At 35.6% G+C, this 21,858-nt stretch overlaps 3 protein-coding genes across 3 annotated transcripts; 2 read left to right on the top strand and 1 right to left on the bottom strand.

Moving 5' to 3' along the window:
- The first annotated feature begins 11,161 nt into the window (after positions 1–11,161).
- On the top strand, positions 11,162–11,401 carry LOC125850050 (dolichol-phosphate mannose synthase subunit 2-like). Its single transcript, XM_049529990.1, has one exon. It carries the CDS (start codon positions 11,162–11,164, stop codon positions 11,399–11,401), a length of 240 nt encoding a protein of 79 aa, XP_049385947.1.
- Positions 11,402–12,935: 1,534 nt separating this feature from the next.
- LOC125849949 (oxygen-dependent coproporphyrinogen-III oxidase, chloroplastic-like) lies at positions 12,936–17,368 on the top strand. The gene is given in 5 exon segments (XM_049529917.1): positions 12,936–13,511; positions 13,890–13,965; positions 16,264–16,358; positions 16,540–16,623; positions 17,234–17,368. Coding segments are annotated over 5 exon segments (966 nt in total).
- A 1,228-nt stretch (positions 17,369–18,596) lies between these two features.
- LOC125869410 (L-ascorbate oxidase homolog) lies at positions 18,597–20,507 on the bottom strand. The gene has a single exon (XM_049550000.1). The coding sequence runs from the start codon at positions 20,376–20,378 to the stop codon at positions 18,714–18,716; it is 1,665 nt and encodes a 554-aa protein (XP_049405957.1). The 5' UTR covers positions 20,379–20,507; the 3' UTR covers positions 18,597–18,713.
- Positions 20,508–21,858: the final 1,351 nt, after the last annotated feature.

The following is a 21,858-nucleotide window of genomic DNA, read 5'->3' as shown; positions in this document are numbered from 1 at the left end:
AAAAGAGTTGTCTGTTTTGGCGAGTTAATAAATTTGATGGTCACTCAACTATCAATTTTTTTCACAGAAAGTCACTCAACTTTCATTTTTAACTCAAAAGTCACTCAACTATGACTTCTTTGCTGTCACGACCCAAGCCTAGGGCCTAGACGTGACCGGCGAAGGGGGAACCCGAAGGAACCCCAAACAAGCCTCATAGCGTATCATTACACATCCTTGGTCGCGGAAGCAATTAAAATGACCATAAGCAATAAGCATAATCAAAGGGGGAAATCGGGACTAAGGGAGCAAGAGAAAAAAAGAAGAAATGATACATAAATACCATAAATGAGTCAAGCTCAAGCATAATACACAACTTGTCCAACACCACCTCTAAACATGAGTACTTAGCGGGGGCCAAGACAAACTACCGGGCTCACCCTCATAGTCAAAACATAAATAAAAAGAAAAGTCTTATACATAGCAACAGATCATGAGCAACGTCCCCGGAATGGAGGACTCACCAATAACCTTGATAGGAAATCGTATTAGCCACGCGAAGGAGGATGGTCAAGCGATGCTCCGGTCCCTACATGGTGACNATGGTTTATGCATTATATTGATGTGTTACGATTGTTGGGCTGCTAATCTCGAGTCATTTTTCCCGAATGTGTTTAAAGTGTCATTCGAGGACGAATGTTCCTAAGGGGGGGATATTGTAATGACTCACAAAATGATAGGTTACACTAGAGCCTAAACGTGAAGGTTAATATCAAAAGTTAAGGGGTTTAGTTGTTAAACGTTAAAGTACGTACTAGCCCCTAAGTTTAGAAGACCTTCCTAGGTTTGGTTGAGGGTGCAAGGCCAAGAGCCAATCCAAAAAGGGGCAAGCCTAAGCCAAAGGCCAAGGCTGCCCCAAGTTTGGCTATACACTACCCAAGGACCACGACCACTTTCACGACCAGTGGTCTTGACCACAGTCCGTGAAAGGGCTCGTGAAGGTCTCTTAGGCATGTGTGAGGCATAACATTGAGGCCTAGCCACTTCCTAGGAACCACGACCTTCACCACAACTCGTGGTCTTGACCACGGATCGTGGGAGGTGTCGTGGTCTTTCCTTGGCATTGTAGGAGCCTAGGGTGCATGAAACACCATCTAGACACTGCCTACCATCACCATGAGGGTCTTCATGTGCCCGTGGTGGCCATCATGAGTCATGGTGCTACCCGTGGTTGACAAGACAGTGTGTCCAAAAAGGTGCCAAGCTAAGGCACCCCTTCATGAGCCACTTCACGACTCGTGGTCATGACCACGGACCGTGGGAAGGTTCGTGTGGTGGCCTTAGCTTTATGGGAGTGGTGTAAAGTTGAGGAGGCTACTGCCTCAAAGACCACGGGCACCACCACGAGCCGTGGTGCCTTAGATGGTCCGTGAAAGTGGACATGAAGACTACTTAGGCTTAAGGCAAGCAAGGCACTTTGGCCAAGCTACTGCCTCCATGACGACCACGACCATCAACACGACTCATGGTCTTGACCACGGATCGTGGGAGGTCTCGTGGACTTTCCTTAGGCCTTGGAGGGTTGGCAAGGTTGGGAGGAACACTGCCTATGGGACGACGGGCACCACCATGAGCCGTGGTGCCGCTCACGACCTGTTAAATTGGGCGTGGTGCCTGACAGGGCTGCCTAAAATGGGGTGTTTTAAGTAATTTCCTTTTAATTAATTATTAAGTTGGGTTTATTTTAAATGGTTTATATCACTAGTATATATAGTTTTAAGTCCTAAAATAAGTCATTACCTCCTTATTTCTCTAAAACCCAAAAGAAGTTCTTCCTTTCAAAAATTCTCTCTCAAAACTCAAGGAAGAAGAAGGAAACCATTGAAACTAGGGCTGGTGGATTCCAAGGTGTTTCTTCTTCAATTTTTGTGAGGAATAAATAGCAAGGTATGGTAGTCTTGATCCTTGTCTAACTTTTCATTCAAGAAGACAATTCAAAGGTGATTTCAAAGTATGAAAGATCTAGGGTTTTACTCAATCTCATAGGTTCTTTCATCAAACGTTTTCAAATAGTTTCAAATTAAAAATTATGATTGTATTGGTGTTTAATTGATGATTTATGATGAAAATACTCTATGAACCTATGAATTCTCTCAATTCCTAAATTGTGCCCTTATGAAATGGGTTTGATGATTGTGAAAGCTTATGAATGGATTTTTTCTAAATTGCTTTGGGTTATTGAATTGTATCATTATCTATGCCTTGATTATGGTAAATTGTTGGTAAGTTGATGATTTGTGATCATGGCCTTGAAAGGGAAAGTTATGACCTAATTACTTGTTGTAGTAGAATTGTACTTGAACTATTCATCCACTTGAAAGGTGGAGGTGTTTAATTACTATGTATGATCATGAAGTGTAAGTATATGTGTGTGATTACTATGGATGTATTATGATCATGTTTAGAAGGCAATTGTATGAATGCTGATGATTATGTGAAAGGTTATTCTCACATGCTCACACACTGAATGAATAATGAATGAAGTTCAATGACTATGTTAATGTGAGGTACTTATTGAAAGACTATTCTCAATTGTACTCTAATGAATGAAAAGACATGTTGTGGAAGGACTTTCTCACAAGATGGGATTCCTAGCTGAAAGGCTATTCTGATCTTTGAATCTATGATCTTTCTAATGAATGAATGTTGGGTTTGAGATGGATGCCCATACGTTATTTGAGGCGGGGTATCTAGTAGCAATATCTTATCCCATAATAATGAACGAATGTAATGAAAATCAAATACTCCGTGGGGAATAATGCTAAGCACCGAGTGGATATGGATTGAGATGGGTGCTCATACGTTAGTTGAGGCGGGGAACTTAGTAGCAATCTCTTGAGATGCATACGTTAGTTGAGGCGGGGTTTCTAGTAGCAATCTCCCTATCCCATAAACTATGCGCCCACATAGGTCTATCTAGTGGATCCACTTAATTTATAAAAATGATGGTCGTACCTTAGGCAAGTAGGAATCCCTTTATCCGGTGATGGTGACACCGGGATTCCATGTCAAGCTCACATGGTCTATGTCGGTTAAGGCTTACCCCCCACAATAATGTTAATGAACTATGGCTTCTTAAGAATGCACTACTTAGTGTAGGTGGTGGTATGGGACGTCATCTATGCATTGCACAAGTAGGCTTTGAGAGGGGTCATGGTGTGTTCCTTTATAATGTTTAAATGAAATGAATGGACTCTTATGATGATATCAATGAGAATGTTGGCTTAATGTCTAATGAATGAAGGTGTTCTTAATGAAGCTAATGAACAATGGGTGACTTAAATGCCTATATGTTTAATGTGAAGATGCATGTTATACTTGGATTGTATTATGGGTTACTTCCTTGTTATGACTTGTTGAGTATGAATGTGCCTTGTCTATGGTGACTTCAAATGAGTACTTAGTGTGAGTAGTAGTATGGGATGCTCCTTGCACATTGCACAAGTATGACTTAGGGGTTATTCTAGGTGATGGTCCTTAATGTGATTATATGACTTATGTAATGTTTATGTCTCTTATGTATGAGTATAGTGTAACGATGGTAAGGTTGAATGGTAAGTTCATTTGTGGTGACCTTAAGGTGGTACTTAGTGTGGGTGGTGGTATGGGACGCTACCCATACATTGCACAAGGTATAGCTTGAGGGTTACTTGAGGTGAAGGCGTAATATGATAAGAGGCTTGTATGAGACCCCTTCGGGATCGAGTACGCCGTGTCGCATCCGGGGCCTAGACTCGGGCCGCGACACCTTTTTTCTCCCTTGTTTAATTTATCATTAGTTGAAAAAAATTAAAATTAAAATTGATGGAAAAGATCCAAGAAAAAAAATGGGGGGATGAAGTGATTGGGGGGGGGGGGAGGTGAGTACAAATATTAGAGAATTTTTTTAAAAAAATTTATCAAGAAATTCATAATTATATCCCTACTTTTTTCCAAATTAAAAAAAATCCCTTAAATTTGATGGAATCCAGATACATTCCAAATCGTCCTGATAACATTGCGTCCTGGTTTCGGATATATTGCTCAATGTCTTGATACATCACGTCTTGATTTTAGATACATCACTCAACATCTCGATACATCAAGTCTAGATTTTTGTAATTTTTTTCAAATGGTAGGAAATATTGAAAAATATGGTAAAATAAGTTGTGTATTTAGGTAATTTTTCCTTATTTTAATGTATAAAGACCTAAAATGCCCTTAAATAGTGAGATTTGATATAAATTTACCCTACATCCACCTTATGAGTATGGGGCGTTAGAAATAAGGGTTTTTGAACCAAAAGATTGACGTCGGAGGTATTTGGGGCCGAAAGGTGGATGGATGGCAGTTTTGTACCATTTCAAATAGTTGAGGGGCAATTTAGGCCCTTCTTCATTTTAAGAGTACTTAAATTTAAGCTTTTTGCACCATATATTTAACATCAAAAGATTAAAAACATTTTGATATATTTTTAATTTGAGATTATAACATTTAAAAATATCATATTTTTGTCAAGTCAAAACCATACAAATAAATTAAACTAGGTTTAAAAAATCTATTTCTATATGAAGAGCGAACACAAATAAATCCTAACTAGACATTAATTAGATAAATACTAAAAATAACAAATCTTAAACAACTTAGAAATCCTACTCCAACTTTGAATTATTATTTGACAAAAGACATAAAGTCATCACTGAAATTGTCCTAAATTTACAAAAAGACACCTTAACGTTGTGGGTGTCCTATTACCCCACGAAACCATCTAAATCCACAATAAATATACACTTTTGACTAATTTTAACACCACTCGTGTTGTCACAAAGTATGAGCGTGAAGGACTCTTGATACAAATTCAGGCCAACGTAAAATTGTCATGTGGCACTCCTAATTTGACTTATTTTGATAAAAACTCATAAAAATCCATGTATTAAATTTTTTACCTTTATTATGAATAGTTTTTTATTTTTTCAACTCTTTTTTCTCATCTTCCCTACCATCATTAGCTTACCCATATTTCTTGGGCATCCATGTTTTCCTTTATTTTTTTCTTTTTTTGTTTCTGGTCATTTAAAAAAAAATGTGTTCATTGTTATTCTTTTTTAAAAAAAATAATTAGGTTTTTCCTCCTACAAATCAAGATTGGGATTTGGGAAGTGAAACCATGGAAAACTTGATTTGGGAGTAAGGAGTTGCAGAAGGCGGTGATTTGAATTTCAGATTTTGACTTGGTGATATTTTGAGTATTTAGATTTTGATTATTTGACGGGGTTTATTTTCATAAATAAATTAATTGATGGTAGTTTGACAAATAATTGATAGTGTTACTGTGAAATCGGTCCCACCACAGTTGGATTGACGATGAAGAAATGGCTACCTGAAGAACACAAGTTGAGGCGAAGAAGAAAGAGAAAAAGAAAAAAAAAGCAAAGAAATCAAATAAAAATAATTAAAAATTACTTTTAACACGTGTCAAGTGACTATTAGTGCGTGACTTACAATTTTTTTTGTATAAGTGATATTGGAAAAAAAATAGGGTATACATACTATTGTGAAGTTGTTCAATGAGGTAATAAAACACCCGCAAAGTTAAGGTGTCATTTTAAAAATTCGAAACAGCTTTAGTGGTGACTTTATGTCTTTTCTTCTACTTAAGACATCAACCTAAGTTGGAGTGAAATAGTTAAAATGTGCAGTAGTTTTATCTAGTCAAATCAAAATTATACAAATAAATTAAAATAAAATGTGCAGTAGTTTCCTTTATTTGTCAAGTCAAAATCATAGGAACAAATTAAACCAGAGGGAGTATAATGTATACATTATTATTTGTTTAGAAAATGCATAAATGTGCAGTAGTTTCTCCAGTTTCTACAACGAAAAGAAAAATTGCTTATGTTACTGCTCAAAAAGAGTTGTCTGTTTTGGCGAGTTAATAAATTTGATAGTCACTCAACTATCAATTTTTTTCACAGAAAGTCACTCAACTTTCATTTTTAACTCAAAAGTCACTTAACTATGACTTCTTTGCACAGAAAGTCACTCAACCTATTTAATTGTCTTTTTCATTAAAATTTGTTGACATGAAATTTTAATTACGGCAAATGGTCAAATATATCCCTGTATTATATGAAATAGTTTAAATATACTCCTAGTTATACTTTCGGGCTAAATATACCCCTTCCGTTGTACTTTCAGGCTAAATATACCCTTATGACTAGCAGATGACAAGTGGACGACTGAGATTAAGTGAACTGCTCAATTTTAAATAAAGAAAATTCGGACCCACCCTGCCCTAATAACTTCACCCGACCTAATATGTAAAATTAACCCACCCAATTTGTCTTTCAAACAAAAAACCCTAATGGGCGATTGAGTTCTTCCTCTCCAGTAACGTCTGCAACTTGGAGCCTCTTCATCGCAAAGATTTTTGCTTAAAGGTATGATTTCTTTTCTTCTTCAAACTTTATAGCTGTTATGATTTCTTTTCTTCTTCAAACTTTATAGCCTAAGATTTTGAGTATGATTCAAACTTTATAGTCTAGGGTTGTTTTTTTCTTTGTATAATTTCTTTCCTTGTTTGGAGTTTCATAGTCTAGGATTAATTTTGGGTATGATTTCTTTTCTTGCTTTAAATTTCATAGCCTAAGGTTTTGGATATGGTTTCTTTTCTTGCTTCAAGCTTCATATATAGCCTAGGTTTTTGGGTAGTGATTCAAATTCGACATAATCTGTTTATTTATATTATGTTGGTTACTGTCTTGATTTGGTGTCGAATTTATTTGCACGAGTACTCTTGATTTGTGCTCCCGAATAATTTAGAAATTATTTTTATTTGTGTATGAAAATTGTTAAGTTTTTATCTTCTTTATTCTTCAACAGTTAGTCTCTTTCATATATTATATACTTCTACAATCATGATGTGGTCCCTTTTGTATTTTTTTTATTCTTCAACAGTCATAAAATATGGTATCTTTCACGTTTTCTATTCTTTTACAATCACAAAATGGGGTCCATTTTTAATTTTTAATTCTATAATTATGAAGTATCATTTTTTTTTTGTTTTTTAGTCAGTTTCTTTAATTTGTTGTGGGGATGCTCAAATATTAAGTATTTACATCGGAGTCTGCTCTGTTGAAATGCTTTATAAATAGACATGAACTTTTGTGGTTTAATTTTACATAAAAATTTGACCTTTCCAGATGGTATATCAATATTATACCAAAAACTATTGTTCATGTTGATGTTTGAACCAAACTAAAATGCTTCCTACTTTTGTGTCTAAATTGAGGTTAAATATGTTAATTTAATACAAGTATTTATGAAATAACAGTGGTTCTTTTTAGAGTTGATAGAAATAGTGTCTATTGTTAAGTTTTAGTTGCAAAAGTTTGGATGTATTAAGAGTAACAGTTTATTCAAGACAGAGTGAGTTTGTGATTGAATTAATGCAAACAAGTTAATTATGGGACAGAAGTTGTACCATTATTAATTCCTATCGGTTCCCCTAACTTCACAACTGTTCTCTTTCTTTTGAAAATTATGTTGCTTATTTTGTTTTACCAAATATTTTCAGGCATTAAAATGGTTAGTGTTGACATATATTTCAACTATGGAGGTAAATGGATTAGAGAGCCTACAGTCTTGTACAAGAAGAAGTCGTACAACTTATGGAGAGGATATGATTCAGACCTTCTTTCTTTTATTGATATCGTCAATGAGTACACTACTCGATTTGGATTTGTAGGTGTGCAACAATTAATTGTAAAGGGTCCTTGTGGAAGATATTATGAAATAGAAGGAGATATTGGAATTAGGAAACTACTATCTCTTGTGTCCAATGAGTTCTTTATAATAAATATGTTTGTTGTAGAAGAGTATGAACTATTTGTATATGTTCCTAGTATTGTTCAATATGGTGAATCATTTTTCTCATTAGTTATTGAAATTGGTACTGATTCTAGTGAGACTGAAAGTGAAGTTGTGAATGATTCTGAAGAATTGGAGGCTTTTGCTATTGAAAAAAAGAGAGAAATATATGGGCACTTGCATGATTATTTAGAGTTGTATAAGGATATGTCCTTCAAGAATATACCAGAAGCAAGACAATGCATCAGACTTTATGCATTATGTAAGAAGGTAAAGTTAACCGTAGTTAAAAGTGACAGGTCCAGATTGAGGTTTACATGTAGTGAAGGGACATGCCCATTTGTATGTCATATTTCTGGGGATGTTCATACTCCTGGGGTGAGGATTAAGACTCTAAATGATAATCATACATGTTGGCCAACATTTGATAATCCTATGGTTGATTACTCTATCATAGCTCAATATTTTAAGAAAAAGTTACAAGTAAATCCAAAATTTAAGATAAAGGAAATGAGGGCTGGTTTGCACAATGCTTTTAAGTTAAAAGCTAGCCAAGGAAAGTGCAAAAGAGCTAAAAGAATGGTTTTGGAAACTTTAGAAGGTGGTTTTACTGATGGTTATAACAAACTTGAGGCTTGTGCCATTGAACTGAAGGAATCTAATCCAAGAAGAGATGTTGTGATTAATTTATCTAAGGAAGCACTTGCTCAAGGAAAAATAAAATTTCTTAGAATGTATATTTGCTTCAAGGAAATGAAGATGGGTTTTAAGGAAGGATTGAGACCATTTATTGGATTAGATGGCACATTTCTTAGAGGTAAAACCAAAGGACAATTACTAGTTGTTGTTGGTCAAGACAATATGAAACACTTTTATCCTTTAACTTGGGAGTTTGTGGATAAGTACACCAAAAGGACTTGGAATTGATTTTTGGAGCTACTTCAACATTCACTAGAACTCCAAAATGGAGAAGGCATAACCTTTATGTCATACATGCAAACGGTATATTATCTAATTTCATTTTTTCTTTTTCAGTTATGTTTTTGCATTTTCAACAGTCAATTGTTTACCTTTAACATGTAGGGATTACTGGATGCAATAAAGATGGTGTTCCCTCAAGCACATAGTAGATATTGTGTGAGACACATTGAGGCAAATTGGTGCAAAAGACATGGTAAAGGTGTGTTGAAAAAACAACTTTGGTGGAGTGCATGGTGCACTTATGAAGAAGACTTTCAAGATCATCTAAGTCAGTTGAAACAAATGGATTTACCTGTCGGAGAGGATTTGCTAGAGTATCCTCCCAAAAGTTGGTGCAGAGCCTATTTTGATACCGTGTGTAAGAATCCAGCAGTTGAAAACAACATAACTGAGTCATTTAATTCTTAGATACTAGAAGCAAGGTTCAAGCCCATCATTGGAATGTTGCATGAAAGAATCAATCCTTTAACTGAAATGAATTGGTATCACATCAATGAGGCATTTCTACTAACTTACAAGCATAAGTTGTAACCTGTGAGGGGAGAATTTTTTTAGAAAATTGACCCTCTTCAAGCAATGGAGCCACCAGAGTTTGTCAAGGTTGCTGGCAGGCCTAGAACTAAGAGAGTTAGACAGAAAGATGAAGCACTTTAAGAGGCAAGGTGAGTGGGTTGTGTCAAGAAAAGGTAGAGTAATGACATGTAGCAATTGTGGAGAGCCAAATCATAACGTTAGAGGCTGTGACAAGGTATTTTATTAAATAGTTTAATTAACAGTTGTATGGAGTATTTATATTTTCTAAATTTTTGCTTGTCACAGTCAAAAAATGAAAAAATGCTTGCTACGGGTAAGGGAAAGAAAAAGCAACGTAAAAGAGGTTTAGTCGATGAGGGAGAACCTTCTCAATCTGAAGAGAGCATCAACCTAATAGCCCTCAAAAAACACAAAACAGTCAAAGTAACATGTTCTCTGACTATGAGGATGATGAAAATCCTTGTCTACATCCTACAGTTATTTTAGAGACTCTTATTAGGCTTCAAATGAGACAACAACAATATATAGCAACATGGAGAAGGGTAATAAGCTTCAAAGGTGACCACAATGGTATATGTAATCCAACAAATCTTCCAATACAATCAAAAAGATTAACTTGGAAAGGAAAAGATGCAATTATGATGTACCAATCAATTGAAAGTTCAAAGTCAAGAAAGAATTGCAAAGTTGAAGCCAAAAAAGGGACAATATCAGTTTGGTTAACTTTTGTTAAGTTTGTGGACAATTTAATTTGATGATGTAACTACTATTTAAACAGTACTCTTGAAAAAATAGCTTTTGCAAAGTTGGTAAAGTCACATCAGAACTTAGGTTGTATAAGTTTTTGGGGTTATATTGTGACATCCAACCGATATTTGATGATTTCATGTTATTTTGTGTTGCATTGGCAGTTTACTATGCTGAGTATTATGTTAAGTTTTCTAAAATTTTGATTGAAATCTACAGTATTTCGTGTTGAATCGTGCAGTCTAGTTTGTTGAAATATTATGTCTAGTTTTCTGAATTTTGGTCGAGATCGACAGTTTGTGCAGTTTTACTTGGTTTATTATACTTGGTAGTTGCACTCTTATAAGAAATGTTGTTGTACTTTGAGGCTAATTGTTGCTGCATTTTGATGCCAGCATTGTTGCACTTTTGAGGCAAATCACTGCTATATTTTAAATCAAATTTGTGGCTATATTTTGAGACTAAATTTGTGACTATATTTTGAGATAGTGTGCTGCCACATACGGATGGAACTACATTTTTTAGCCGAACTCTTGCTACATTTTTTACCATTTGTTGCTATATTTTGAGGTGAAATGTTGTTGTGTTAGTTAGTTAGCATATGGATGGAACTAAGCTCATATTTTTGGGCTAATGTGTGGTTTCATGTTGATGAAAATAGTTGTTGCACCTTAGCTATTAAACAAATGCTGCTAACTTAGCTGCTTCATGTTGATCAATATCTTCCTTAAAGGAAAATCGAGGTATTTTGTTTGAAATTGTTATCATGAGATGTAAAAATAATTAATATAGCAGTAACACAACTATATAGCAGCTATATAATTGAACTATATGAACTCATATTATTGAGATTATAAAGACCAACTAACTAATATGTTTTCCTAATATGTTTTATATGAGTTGCCAAGCTATAGAATGTGTTTACAGAAAATGACGATCTTTATGCTCTGAAAGCAGAAATCTTCAACACCAAGATCCAAATTTTTCAGGCGGCACAAGCAGAGGAGTTTCGATGGAGTTAGTTGACCGAGTTGGGCTGATTTTAACATTGACTAGTTTGTCCATTTTCACATATTATACTTTATGGGTCATCATTCTGCCTCTTGTTGACAGCAATCATTTCGTGCCTAAGTATTTTCTACCTCAAGAATACGCAATTCTCATTTCTGTATATGCTGCAATGGCACTAATCTGCTTCTTGAGCATCTGTATTGGATACGTCATGCTCGAGTCCAAGAAGAAGAAGGAATGATAAGGCTATGGCAAGTCCATTTTTTGCTCTATTTTTTCTTGATATATTTTTAGCGCTTCTCATTTTAAATAGCCCATGTCATAGATCACATAGATTTTTCTATATTCTTGAGTTCCTATGAGTTTCCTAGCTGAAATTTTTTATAAAATTTTCAAAGAACACTTGGTGTTACAGCAAGCTTATTAATGATAATAATATTTTTGAAATTACATAACCAACATAACAGGGGAACATTACCATGAGTTGAGCTTGATTATCAACAAATATTACAAGAAAATCAAGAAAAATTTTATGAGTTGAGCTTGATTATCAACTGTACATTACAAAAAAAATTATGAGACTTCACCTAACATTACACAAGTTCACTAATTCATCGCTTCTTCACCCGCAAGGCAATAGACCCAATAAAAAGAGCACACAAAATCATAATTAACGTCTTCGTCTTCTTCACTTTATCTTCTAATAACCTTGATTTGTTTACCTCAAAATTGGTTGAAGCCTTCATTGCATCCACTTTTTCCTTCAAGTTATCTCTTTCAATCTTAATTGCATCCAACGTCATGTTCAAAGTATCAACTTTAATCGTAGCTGCATTCAATTGAGTCTTTAAATTATTACCACCGCTCTATCTGAAAACAAGTTGTCGTGCCACTCCTAGTAGCCACATGAATTTTTCTGTGAAGCGTAATCAAAACAACTTCAATTGAATAAGAAAAGAAATCATACCTTTGAGCAAAAATATTTGCGATGAAGAGGCTCCAAGTTGCAGACGTTGGTGGAGAGGAAGAACTCAATCGCCCATTAAGTTTTTTTTTGTTTGAAAGTCAAATTGGGTGGGTTAATTTTACATATTAGGTCGGGTCAAGTTATTGGCGCGGGCAGGTCCGAATTTGCTTTATTTAAAATTGAATAGTTCACTTAATCTCAGTCGTCCACTTAGTCATAAGGGTATATTTAGCCCGAAAGTATGACGGAAGAGGTATATTTAGCCCGAAAGTATAACTAGGGGTATATTTAAATTATTTCATATAGTACAGGGGTATATTTGGCCCTTTGCCGTTTAAATTATTAACCAAAATTTTAAGAACCAAATATATATATTCATTTAAACCATTTAATGACCCGCCACATTTAGCCCGACCCACTAAAATATAATATTGAACATTTTATTTTACCATTAATTCCCTAAATCATTCTCCCTTGTCTCCCCCATTCTTTCCCTCTAAGAAGCTTTTAAATATTTGACAAACAAACCAAAACTATTGTGGGTTGACTTGTATCTCTTGTGCTTGTATAACTCCCTTTACAAATCAATGGGCAGATCATTCCCCAGTTGGTGCTGAAGATGTCAAATATTGCGGCAGCCATAAACTAGAGGAGTAAAAGCTGTGGGTATATTTAACAAACTGCCGCAACTCACCCATTGAATTCTTTTAAAAACCTCTTCTATCACCATTTCTCCCTCATCCTCCTAAGAGAAAAAAGCCCATTAATAAACTGTGCTCTTTTTTAAAAAATTTGATTGTAATCAACGATGCTTACTCCAATTCTCTCCTCTCTTTCATCCACTTCCACTCCATTTCCTTATTCTCCTTCCCTCCATTCTTCCTCTTCATCTATCATTAACTTGCCCCTCACCATTCCCTACAAAACAACTAAAAAACTACCAACAGCCCATTATTCATTTCAAGTTCAAGCATCATCTTCCTCAATGATTAAAAAAGAAGTAGCTCGTAAATCCCAAAAGTCACAAACATTTCTTCGAGAATCTGATAAAGGATCCTCTGTTACATCAAATGCGAGTTGTATTAGAGGTCGGTTTGAGAAGATGATCAGAGAGGTGCAAGACGGTGTTTGTTTGGCTTTGGAGGAAGTGGATGGAAGAGCAAAGTTTAAAGAAGATGTTTGGTCAAGGCATGGTGGCGGTGGTGGTGGAATCAGTAGGGTTTTGCAAGATGGGGCTGTTTGGGAGAAGGCTGCTGTTAATGTTTCTGTTGTTTATGGTGTTATGCCTCCTGAAGCTTATCGGGCTGCTAGGCCCACTGACCATGGAGATGTCATGCCCGCATTAGCTCAGTAAGTTTCTACATTTCTGATTTGATCAAATTCTGTCAATTTCATTGATGGTATTACAATGCCTTTCTGAATTGTCAAGTATACTGCATCAGGTAGTTTAGAATTTATGTCTACTACTTAGTTAACAGTCATTAATGCTACATTTTATTACTCTATTCCAAACTAGTTGTGATCAGCCATGCAAATGAAAAAAAAAAGACTTCCCGATTCCCATTTCATTCCAATACAAATGATTTTGTATTAGGCAAATGATGGTTTCTCTAAAACGACAGGTTCTTTAAATCTTATCCTTTTGTCTGTACAATAGACAAATGATAGTTCTGTACTTTTTTTCTATTTTGACTTTGGACAATTATTTGCTCACTGAGATTTTACCAGAAAATTTAATCATTACTGTGTGATTTTTCCCCAGGTGCTGCATCCAAAAAATCCATTTGCACCAACTTTGCATTTTAATTATCGTTACTTTGAGACTGATGCTTCAAAAGGTAATCTCTTTCCTGAGTATGGTTATTCTTTGTCGATAATTGTTCCACTTCGTTTAAGATAGAACAAAAATTTTCATCGGTTGTAGAGCAGAAATTGCATAACATAGGACTAGAAGGTGCTGATTCCTGTTGTCCTTTTGGGTGAGATTTGGAAAGAGAAACTCATTATACTTCAAAGAAGAGATAGCAGTTCCAAAGGACTGGACAGTGTTACTCCTTGGTGTGCACTCAACGTTTTGTTGTAATACATATCATACGTGCACTCTAATCGTCATGTTAGTTTTCACTGGACTTGATAGTAAAAAGTGAATGCAGCTCCTGTAGGTCACAGCAAGTCAAATCCTGTTACAGTAGCATAACTGAATTGGCCTCAGGATTATATTCTTAAAATTGCAACAGTGAGGAATGAGGACACATAGTCGAGTCGAAAACATTGCAAAACATTATTTTTCACTGAAGTGAGGTTGTACAATATACAAGCTGATCTTTTTCCACACCATGGCCCAAATTTTATGTCTGTATGCTTTTCGCAAACTTGTATTACCTCAATCTTTTTTGGGTATTGCAGTTTTAGTTCCTCAATGCTCCCTCCACACTCCTCACTAGTAACTGACCCGAAATCTGCTTAAAAATAATAAAAGAAAACGGGATAGGGGCTGAGTACAAACATGCTGAATATGCATCTTCAACCATCACCCAATAGGTTTAGACGAGGTTTTATTCATACTTAGAATAGTGTCATAATCTGTATTTTATATCATACAGCATAAAAACATATGATTGATTATGCATGAGAAATCTACCACTTAGCTCATCTGAGAATATGCTTGAACATAAGGGCACATAAATGTAATTTGAAAGTCAAAACATTCCGAAACATTAAGAAAACTGTAAACATGAATGCCGTCAAGTGTAATGCTTATGCTCCATCTTTCTATGCATCTAACGTTGGGCGGAATACCTCTCATAGCCTCGCCAAATCCTCCCAAAAATGCTTCTTGACCTCCTCGTCCAAGGCTTCTTGTGGTGCGTATGTGCTAATAATGTTCAACGTAAGCCCTCCCACAACTAAGTTGATCGACATAGTCTTATCATTAACCCTCCTTACCTCTACCACTTGCTCCTTAAGTTCCATGTCAACTAAAATGCCTACTTCATTCCTATTCCTCGCCTCTCATGAGTACAACTTAATCACGTCCACATTTCGAGCCTTAGTTCCTAGTTCCTACCCACTTGGTTTTTTAGACACAAGCTATACTAATCTTCATCTATCTAAAGATCTTTACTAGCTCTATGGATCTTTACGACCTTAATATCAACCTAGACACACCCTGAACGGGCTGAGCCCGCTTACTTTGTGCTAGGATTGCTAATTAAGCCGTCATAGTATTTAACTCATCTTTGGAATGGTCAATTAAGCCATCGAGGTATTTAACTCTGTTCTGGTATGGTCAATTAACCCATCAAAATCTTTACCCTGAACATAAGTATGCACTAAAATGCAATCACATATATTATCTGTTGTAGCATATAAGTATAATATGCAGAGAATTCTATTCGAACAAGTCTCATGACATGATAGTCGTCAAACCATACTCTATAAAACATACAGGAATACACATACTCTTATATCATAGGCACTTATTAGATAGTACAGAAATTACATTGTACTTGCTAAAACAATAAACCCAGATAGTAACCTGGTTCCTATGTATACAGTCGTCTCCTAGTATGCATAGTTACCTCTGATATCATATTATACTCTTTAATTAGTTAGCGTGCTTATCGTTTAGGAAAAAAACAGTTCTAAAGGACAAAGTTCAACATACCTCAAGCCGCACAAGGTTCACAAATGTTAACCTTGTATTTCCTTGATCAATGTCCATCAAACCAGTCTAATCTATTCTAAAGATCAATACGTACAATCGTCAAACGAGTCCATTGGAACCTTTTCTTTAGTCGCATAAACTTGAATTCGAGTAGATATACCTTTTGTTTTATAATAGTAGTTTCCGGGACATCTTGCACACCTTAACTAATTCACGAGATACCTGCCACCTCCTACCAGCCGTAGGATAACTCTGTCCACTAAGGCTATAATAGATGGAAAGAAATCATCTAGAACAGTGTTCTGAGTAAATATACATTCTATAAATACCTTTTCTTTAATCCATTATAAGTCATTAAGATTGTGTATATACTCCTTTTATAATTTCATGTGAATGATATTGCCATCCACACATTATACAGGAGAGCTAATATGAAGTTTAAAGTTACTCACGATTAATATAAATGCAGATACACCAGGAGCACCAAGGCAATGGTGGTTTGGTGGTGGTACTGATCTTACACCTTCTTACCTTTTCGAGGAGGATGTGAAGCACTTCCATTCGGTATAAATGCACTCACACACTGTATTTTCTTCTTTGAAATCTGTTTATCTGTAGTTCACAATTTCTGCATGTCAATTAAGATATTTTACCATGAGCAAACGCAGTGAAGACAAGACATTTTTCTGACGTTTGATCGCAATTTTCTGTTTGCATTATATGAAGAAGAAAAGCTATTTTGTAGGTGCAAAAAACTGCTTGTGACAAATTTGATGCTAGCTTCTACCCTCGATTTAAGAAATGGTGTGATGACTATTTCTATATTAAGGTATGGAAACTTCGTTTTTTAACTTGTTCAAGCTGTTTGATTTGGGTTAAATGCTTCTATTGAACATGTTTATTCCTATAGTAAATGAGGCACCCTTTTGTGCTGAAAACTATTAAGGCAAAAACCACAAATGATGAGATATTGATATGCATATTTAATTATCTCTACTTACTTCAGAAGATGGTATAATAGTGGCATATTAGCATTCAACACTGCTGGGTATATTCCCAGAAATTTACATAAAAAAGATATTCAAAGGCCTTCATAAACCTTTAGACTCTTTCAGATAAATAACATGTTTATCCTCTTATGCATTTGTTTAGCCAAAAACCAAGCAATAGCACACTCCTTCCCTTTATTCTCTATCGGCATATTTCTGTTCAGGACCAGCATATCATTATGCAGGATCCTTAAGTTGAAAACTCATCCTACTTTTCTGAATTTAAAAATTGTTGGAAGTTTATAATGTCATTGCTATTGTATTGTCGTTGCCTTTTCTTTTAATTGTTGAGTTGAAGTACAGATCTTTTTTCCTGGTGGTTTGTTCTTTTAATTGTTAAATTTAAATTATGAGTACGAATAGCTTTTCATTGAGCTCATCATATTGCAGCATCGTGGTGAGAGACGAGGTCTTGGAGGAATATTTTTTGATGACTTGAACAACTATGATCAAGAAATGCTTCTTTCCTTTTCAAAAGGTAAATGGTGTGAAAGACGACACCTGCTTATAAATAATCTTTGTTAATGGAGGAAATAGAGCAGTCAACTTGTCATCGACAAGCTTACTTTTATGCACAAAAGGCAAAATGACGTCTGTTAGTTCAACAGCTTATTTCTAGGTGCTGCAAAATAACACTTGTTCTTTTACCACAATATCAGTCTATTCCCTAATAAAGCAAGATCGTATATCCATTTAACATGTATACCACGCAAATTCAAATTCTTTCATTTAGCTTTGCTACCTCCCCACAAGACAATACTTACATTGCTTTGGTATAAATATTAATAGATTGTTCTCTATTTGTGAGAATGTAGAAGAATCTATCACGCATCCATAGGGAGATAGCCAAAAGATTAATTTTGTGGAAGTCGTGGCATTCACAACTTGCAGTCAGCTCTCTGGGATGTGGATAATCATCATTCCCACTGGTTGGATGTGATTAAGACCTACTAGTTCAACAGAATTTGTCCCTTGAAGGAAAATAACAATCAGCACCCTCCTGAAAAGGTTTTTATAAGCTAAACACAGATGAAACTGCAAAAAATAATTCAAATCAGGAAGTAATGGATCCTTGGATACTATTCCTAATGCAAACCATGTAATGGAATTAAGAACTAGTTGGCTTGATGGATGGATGGACTATATCCACTTGAAATTAAACTGACATAATTTAATGCGGGTAGTCCCAAGATCAAGCAAAACAGACTCTCTTAGCTTGTTAAGGAAGGATTAATATAATGAAGCCAGCCAAACACAATTTTCGTCCATCTTCAATTATTTGTAGTAGTTGTAGCAAAAGTAATAATTGAAGATCACCCTACTACTTGTATTAACTTTTAATGCTTCCATATAATCCTTTCCTTAAATTTAACAAAACAAAAAAGTATACACAACAGCTTTTATATATAGGGGATGTATAAACAAGCTATAATTAAGCAGAAATTCACGTTGCAATGATCTTTAGTATTAAACAACAAATTATTGATAGACTTGCTAATTTCGAAAGCATGCAAATTTGAAGGATTTTGTTCTATTGCATCAAGGAGGTTGGAACTGGCTCTGAGCAGAGATGGAAAATTATGATGAACTAAATAAATTGTAAAGAGTAAGATTAGAAGTCGACTTTAGTTTTTTTCATTTGGATCAAGCTAATGAATTTATTAATCTTTTAGTATTTGAGTTCAAATAATATGATGATCTGAAAAATGATTCATCTAGGTCAGAAAGGAAAAATAAAGAGAAGTGCATAAACTTTAAAGAAAGAAAAAACTTATTATTCATTGATTTTTTGGGGGAAGGAAAACAAATACATGGAATCCATTAATAGTTAAGCCGTCCCCTTTATTAGATTTAAAGAGAAGAGATATAATTAAGCCTTATATGGAGCTGGGAGGGGCATGCCTTTGACAACACCGCAGAGAGGATGGTTATCTGGGAGGTTGTATTCATCTCTCAAGGAGCGGCCTGGTGAGAGAACGCTGAAGTACAATTGCTCTCCCAAATAAGTCTTCTCCCACATCTCTGACCTCAAGTTCCACATTCCTGCATTGTCAAATGTCAACATTATTGCTGCCCATGAGTTTGGATAAACCTGGATGTTGTTCCTGCTTGTTGCGTCCACTAAGTTGTAGTTCTTTCTCTTCTCAGGGCTCCACTTCCCTGGCTCAACAGCCACTGCAAAGAAGGAATATCCATCAAGGTGATAGGTCCTGATGCTCTTCTCGTGGTTCTCAAAGATGATCTCCACAAAGTTACGGTAGGTGGCGTTTTTCACATTTGGGGCAACTGTTAGCTTGCTTGGGTCAGCTGGGGCTTCATCAGCCATGAGATCATACTTGAAGGTCTTATCGGCAGCTCCAAAGTACTCTACAAGCTTCAATGGAGTTTCGGTATCTGAGTGAGAGATACCGTTCAAACCATATCTAAGCTTACCATTTACTTGGCCCATAGAGTTGATGATCTTGATGGTGCGGGTGATGTTGATCTGTCCGTAATGGTAGGAACCCTGAGGGTTGGGTCGGGCAGCACTAGCGGTTAAGTTCCATCTGAAGGAGCGGAACTGGTTCATGGACCAGGCAATGCCTTCAGTGTTGTCTGGTGGGGATGCTGGGAGCTCAGGAGATGCTGGACCCTTTCCATTGGCATAACGGATGATGGCAACAGAGGAGAGTTCTTGCTTCAAGAACCTGCTTGAAACAACCAAGTAATAGTCCTTGGGCTCCTGATCAGCAGTCACCAATACTGAGAGGCACTGACCAACATGGAGATCCAATGAATCGTAGATGTTTTGTACGGTGTGGGATCCCTCTAGCTCGACTAATTTCATTGGGTGACCTTGGAATCTAACGTTGACTGAGGACCTCATGCCAAGGTTACAGAACCTGTACCTATAGGTCTTGCCAGCCTCCATGGTAAAGAGTGGCTCTTTTGCCTCTCCAACCTTAGCAGATTTACCATTGATGATAATGCCATCAGGTCTGCCAACGGTGTGTCCACCATCCAAAACCTTTTTCAAAGTCTTGTGGCCCTTGTTGTACCAATCACCGACAAACACATTGTATTCATCGGCAGGATTGTCAAAAGGAACAGGGATGAGAGCACGACTGTGGACATTGATGGGACCATAACCACCTGCTGCTCGGTGCAAAGCTGTGGTTGGGAAGTAGTAGTAGCTACCAATCTGGTCCTTGACCTGGAAGCGGTAGGTAAAATTTTGACCAGGCATGATTGGGCACATGGTTCCTGGGGTACCATCTTGCCATGAGTTCTTCCTATGTTGGACACCATTCCAGGTAAAGAGGAATGGCTCGTCCAAATTATTGAAGACATTGACGACAATGTTGTTGTTGGAGGTACAATTAATTCTAGGCCCAGGGAACTGGCCATTAATGAGAATACCTTGTTGTGGCACGCCCAATGGAGAGACTGTGCCATAGGTAACGTTCCAGTTAAAGTAGAGGTAAGGGTCCTCAGCTATTACCCCTACTGAGAGGCAAAGTAGCAAAGCCACAACTGTCACTTTACCACTCCCCATGACGATGTTTCTTTTTTTTTCTGTTTTTGATGACTCGTAGTAATTTTTTTGGGAGTTTTATATTTTTACTCTCACAAGAAGAAGAGGTGAGGCTTCTTCTTCTTTTTTATTCTTCTTCCTGCTAGAGCTTGCACTATTCACCATCTCCATCAGGGCCTTTTATAGTAAAAATTATACCTCTCACAACCGTATGTTAATTACCGAAATAATCTCCATTTCATTGTTGGCCTGGTCTTTCCTTACTTTTCTCGCCTTCCTTTCCGTTTCTTCAGCCTCACCACTTTTAATTCTTTTTTTTTTTAATTATACCTAGTTTACATTATAGTAATTTTTCATATTTTTACTTGGTGGAGAACAAGTGCAGGATCCACATAGAATTTTTATATTATAATAGTAATGCACTATGATTTTTTTTTAATTTCAGTTAAAAACTTTGCTAAATAAAAGGACCGCTGCTTTCATTCCATATTTTTCTTATCAAGCAAGGATCAAAGTTGAAGATAATAAGTTCAAAATAATTTAGTTATATGCAACCGTGGATGCCCTCACATATAGAACTCATGCACATAGACGTGTGCATACTTTGGTATAAACGGAATTATCATATTAGAATTTAAAAAAAATTGACATCACAATTTTAATATTACTACATATTTAAAAAAAAAATCATATTCAATATCGCTTGATGTTACAAAAAAAGATTTGAACACCATATAAAAAAAAACCATGAACTTGGCATCTAAATTTACTTTAACACATTAACTTTATGAGTGTTTATTTATTCCCTAATCTTAGTGTGAAGTGAATTAAATATCACCCTAAAAATATAGTACTAATCTCACAATCAAATGAAAAGTGTATTACACACGCGCCATGTTATTACTATATCAACACCACATCAGATCCATGTAGAAAATTATTTTAATTTTAAAATTTCATTTTTAATACATTTTTTGTTTACTTACAACTTCTTCTTTTCATTATAATTTTAAACACTGATTAACTTACGAAAAAATATTTGCCATTTGCAATGAAATTTGAGAAAACAAATTTCTTCCATTACTCACGATTACTTGAACTGCCATTATTGGCCATTAGTGTTAGTATACAATTTTCAGTTCCTAATTTATTCAAGAAAAAGCAGAAATTATTTGCATTGATTTCACGAAAACAAATTTCTTTCTCTACCCTTCACTTGCATTACCATTGTTATCATTAGTTCTTAAAATAAAAAAATTTCTATAAAATCTTGTTTTCCTCCATTGAAAATCTGTATTTGTCATGAAATTTAAAACCTTCAAAAAAGATATAATCAAATTTTGAAAGTATAGAATAAAGAAAATTATGTGGGTGTTGAAGTTTCCTGTGACTTTAATGTGTGTATTTAATAAGAATTTGATAGGTAAGTGTACTTCGTATGTAACGTGTAGTTTAAAGAAAGAAAAAAATGGTGGGTATGGGAGGTTTCAAGAAGGAGAAA

Source organism: Solanum stenotomum, chromosome 1 (genome assembly GCF_019186545.1).
Source record: "Solanum stenotomum isolate F172 chromosome 1, ASM1918654v1, whole genome shotgun sequence".
Classification (NCBI taxonomy): domain Eukaryota; kingdom Viridiplantae; phylum Streptophyta; class Magnoliopsida; order Solanales; family Solanaceae; genus Solanum; species Solanum stenotomum.
Note: the sequence above shows the minus strand (reverse complement) of the source record. Positions and strands in the feature narration are given on the sequence as shown.

Bases quoted from the DNA above. Each gene is read 5' to 3' on its own strand.
- LOC125850050 (XM_049529990.1), top strand. From the start codon at position 11,162: ATGGAGTTAGTTGACCGAGTTGGGCTGATTTTAACATTGACTAGTTTG.
- LOC125869410 (XM_049550000.1), bottom strand. From the start codon at position 20,378: ATGGGGAGTGGTAAAGTGACAGTTGTGGCTTTGCTACTTTGCCTCTCA.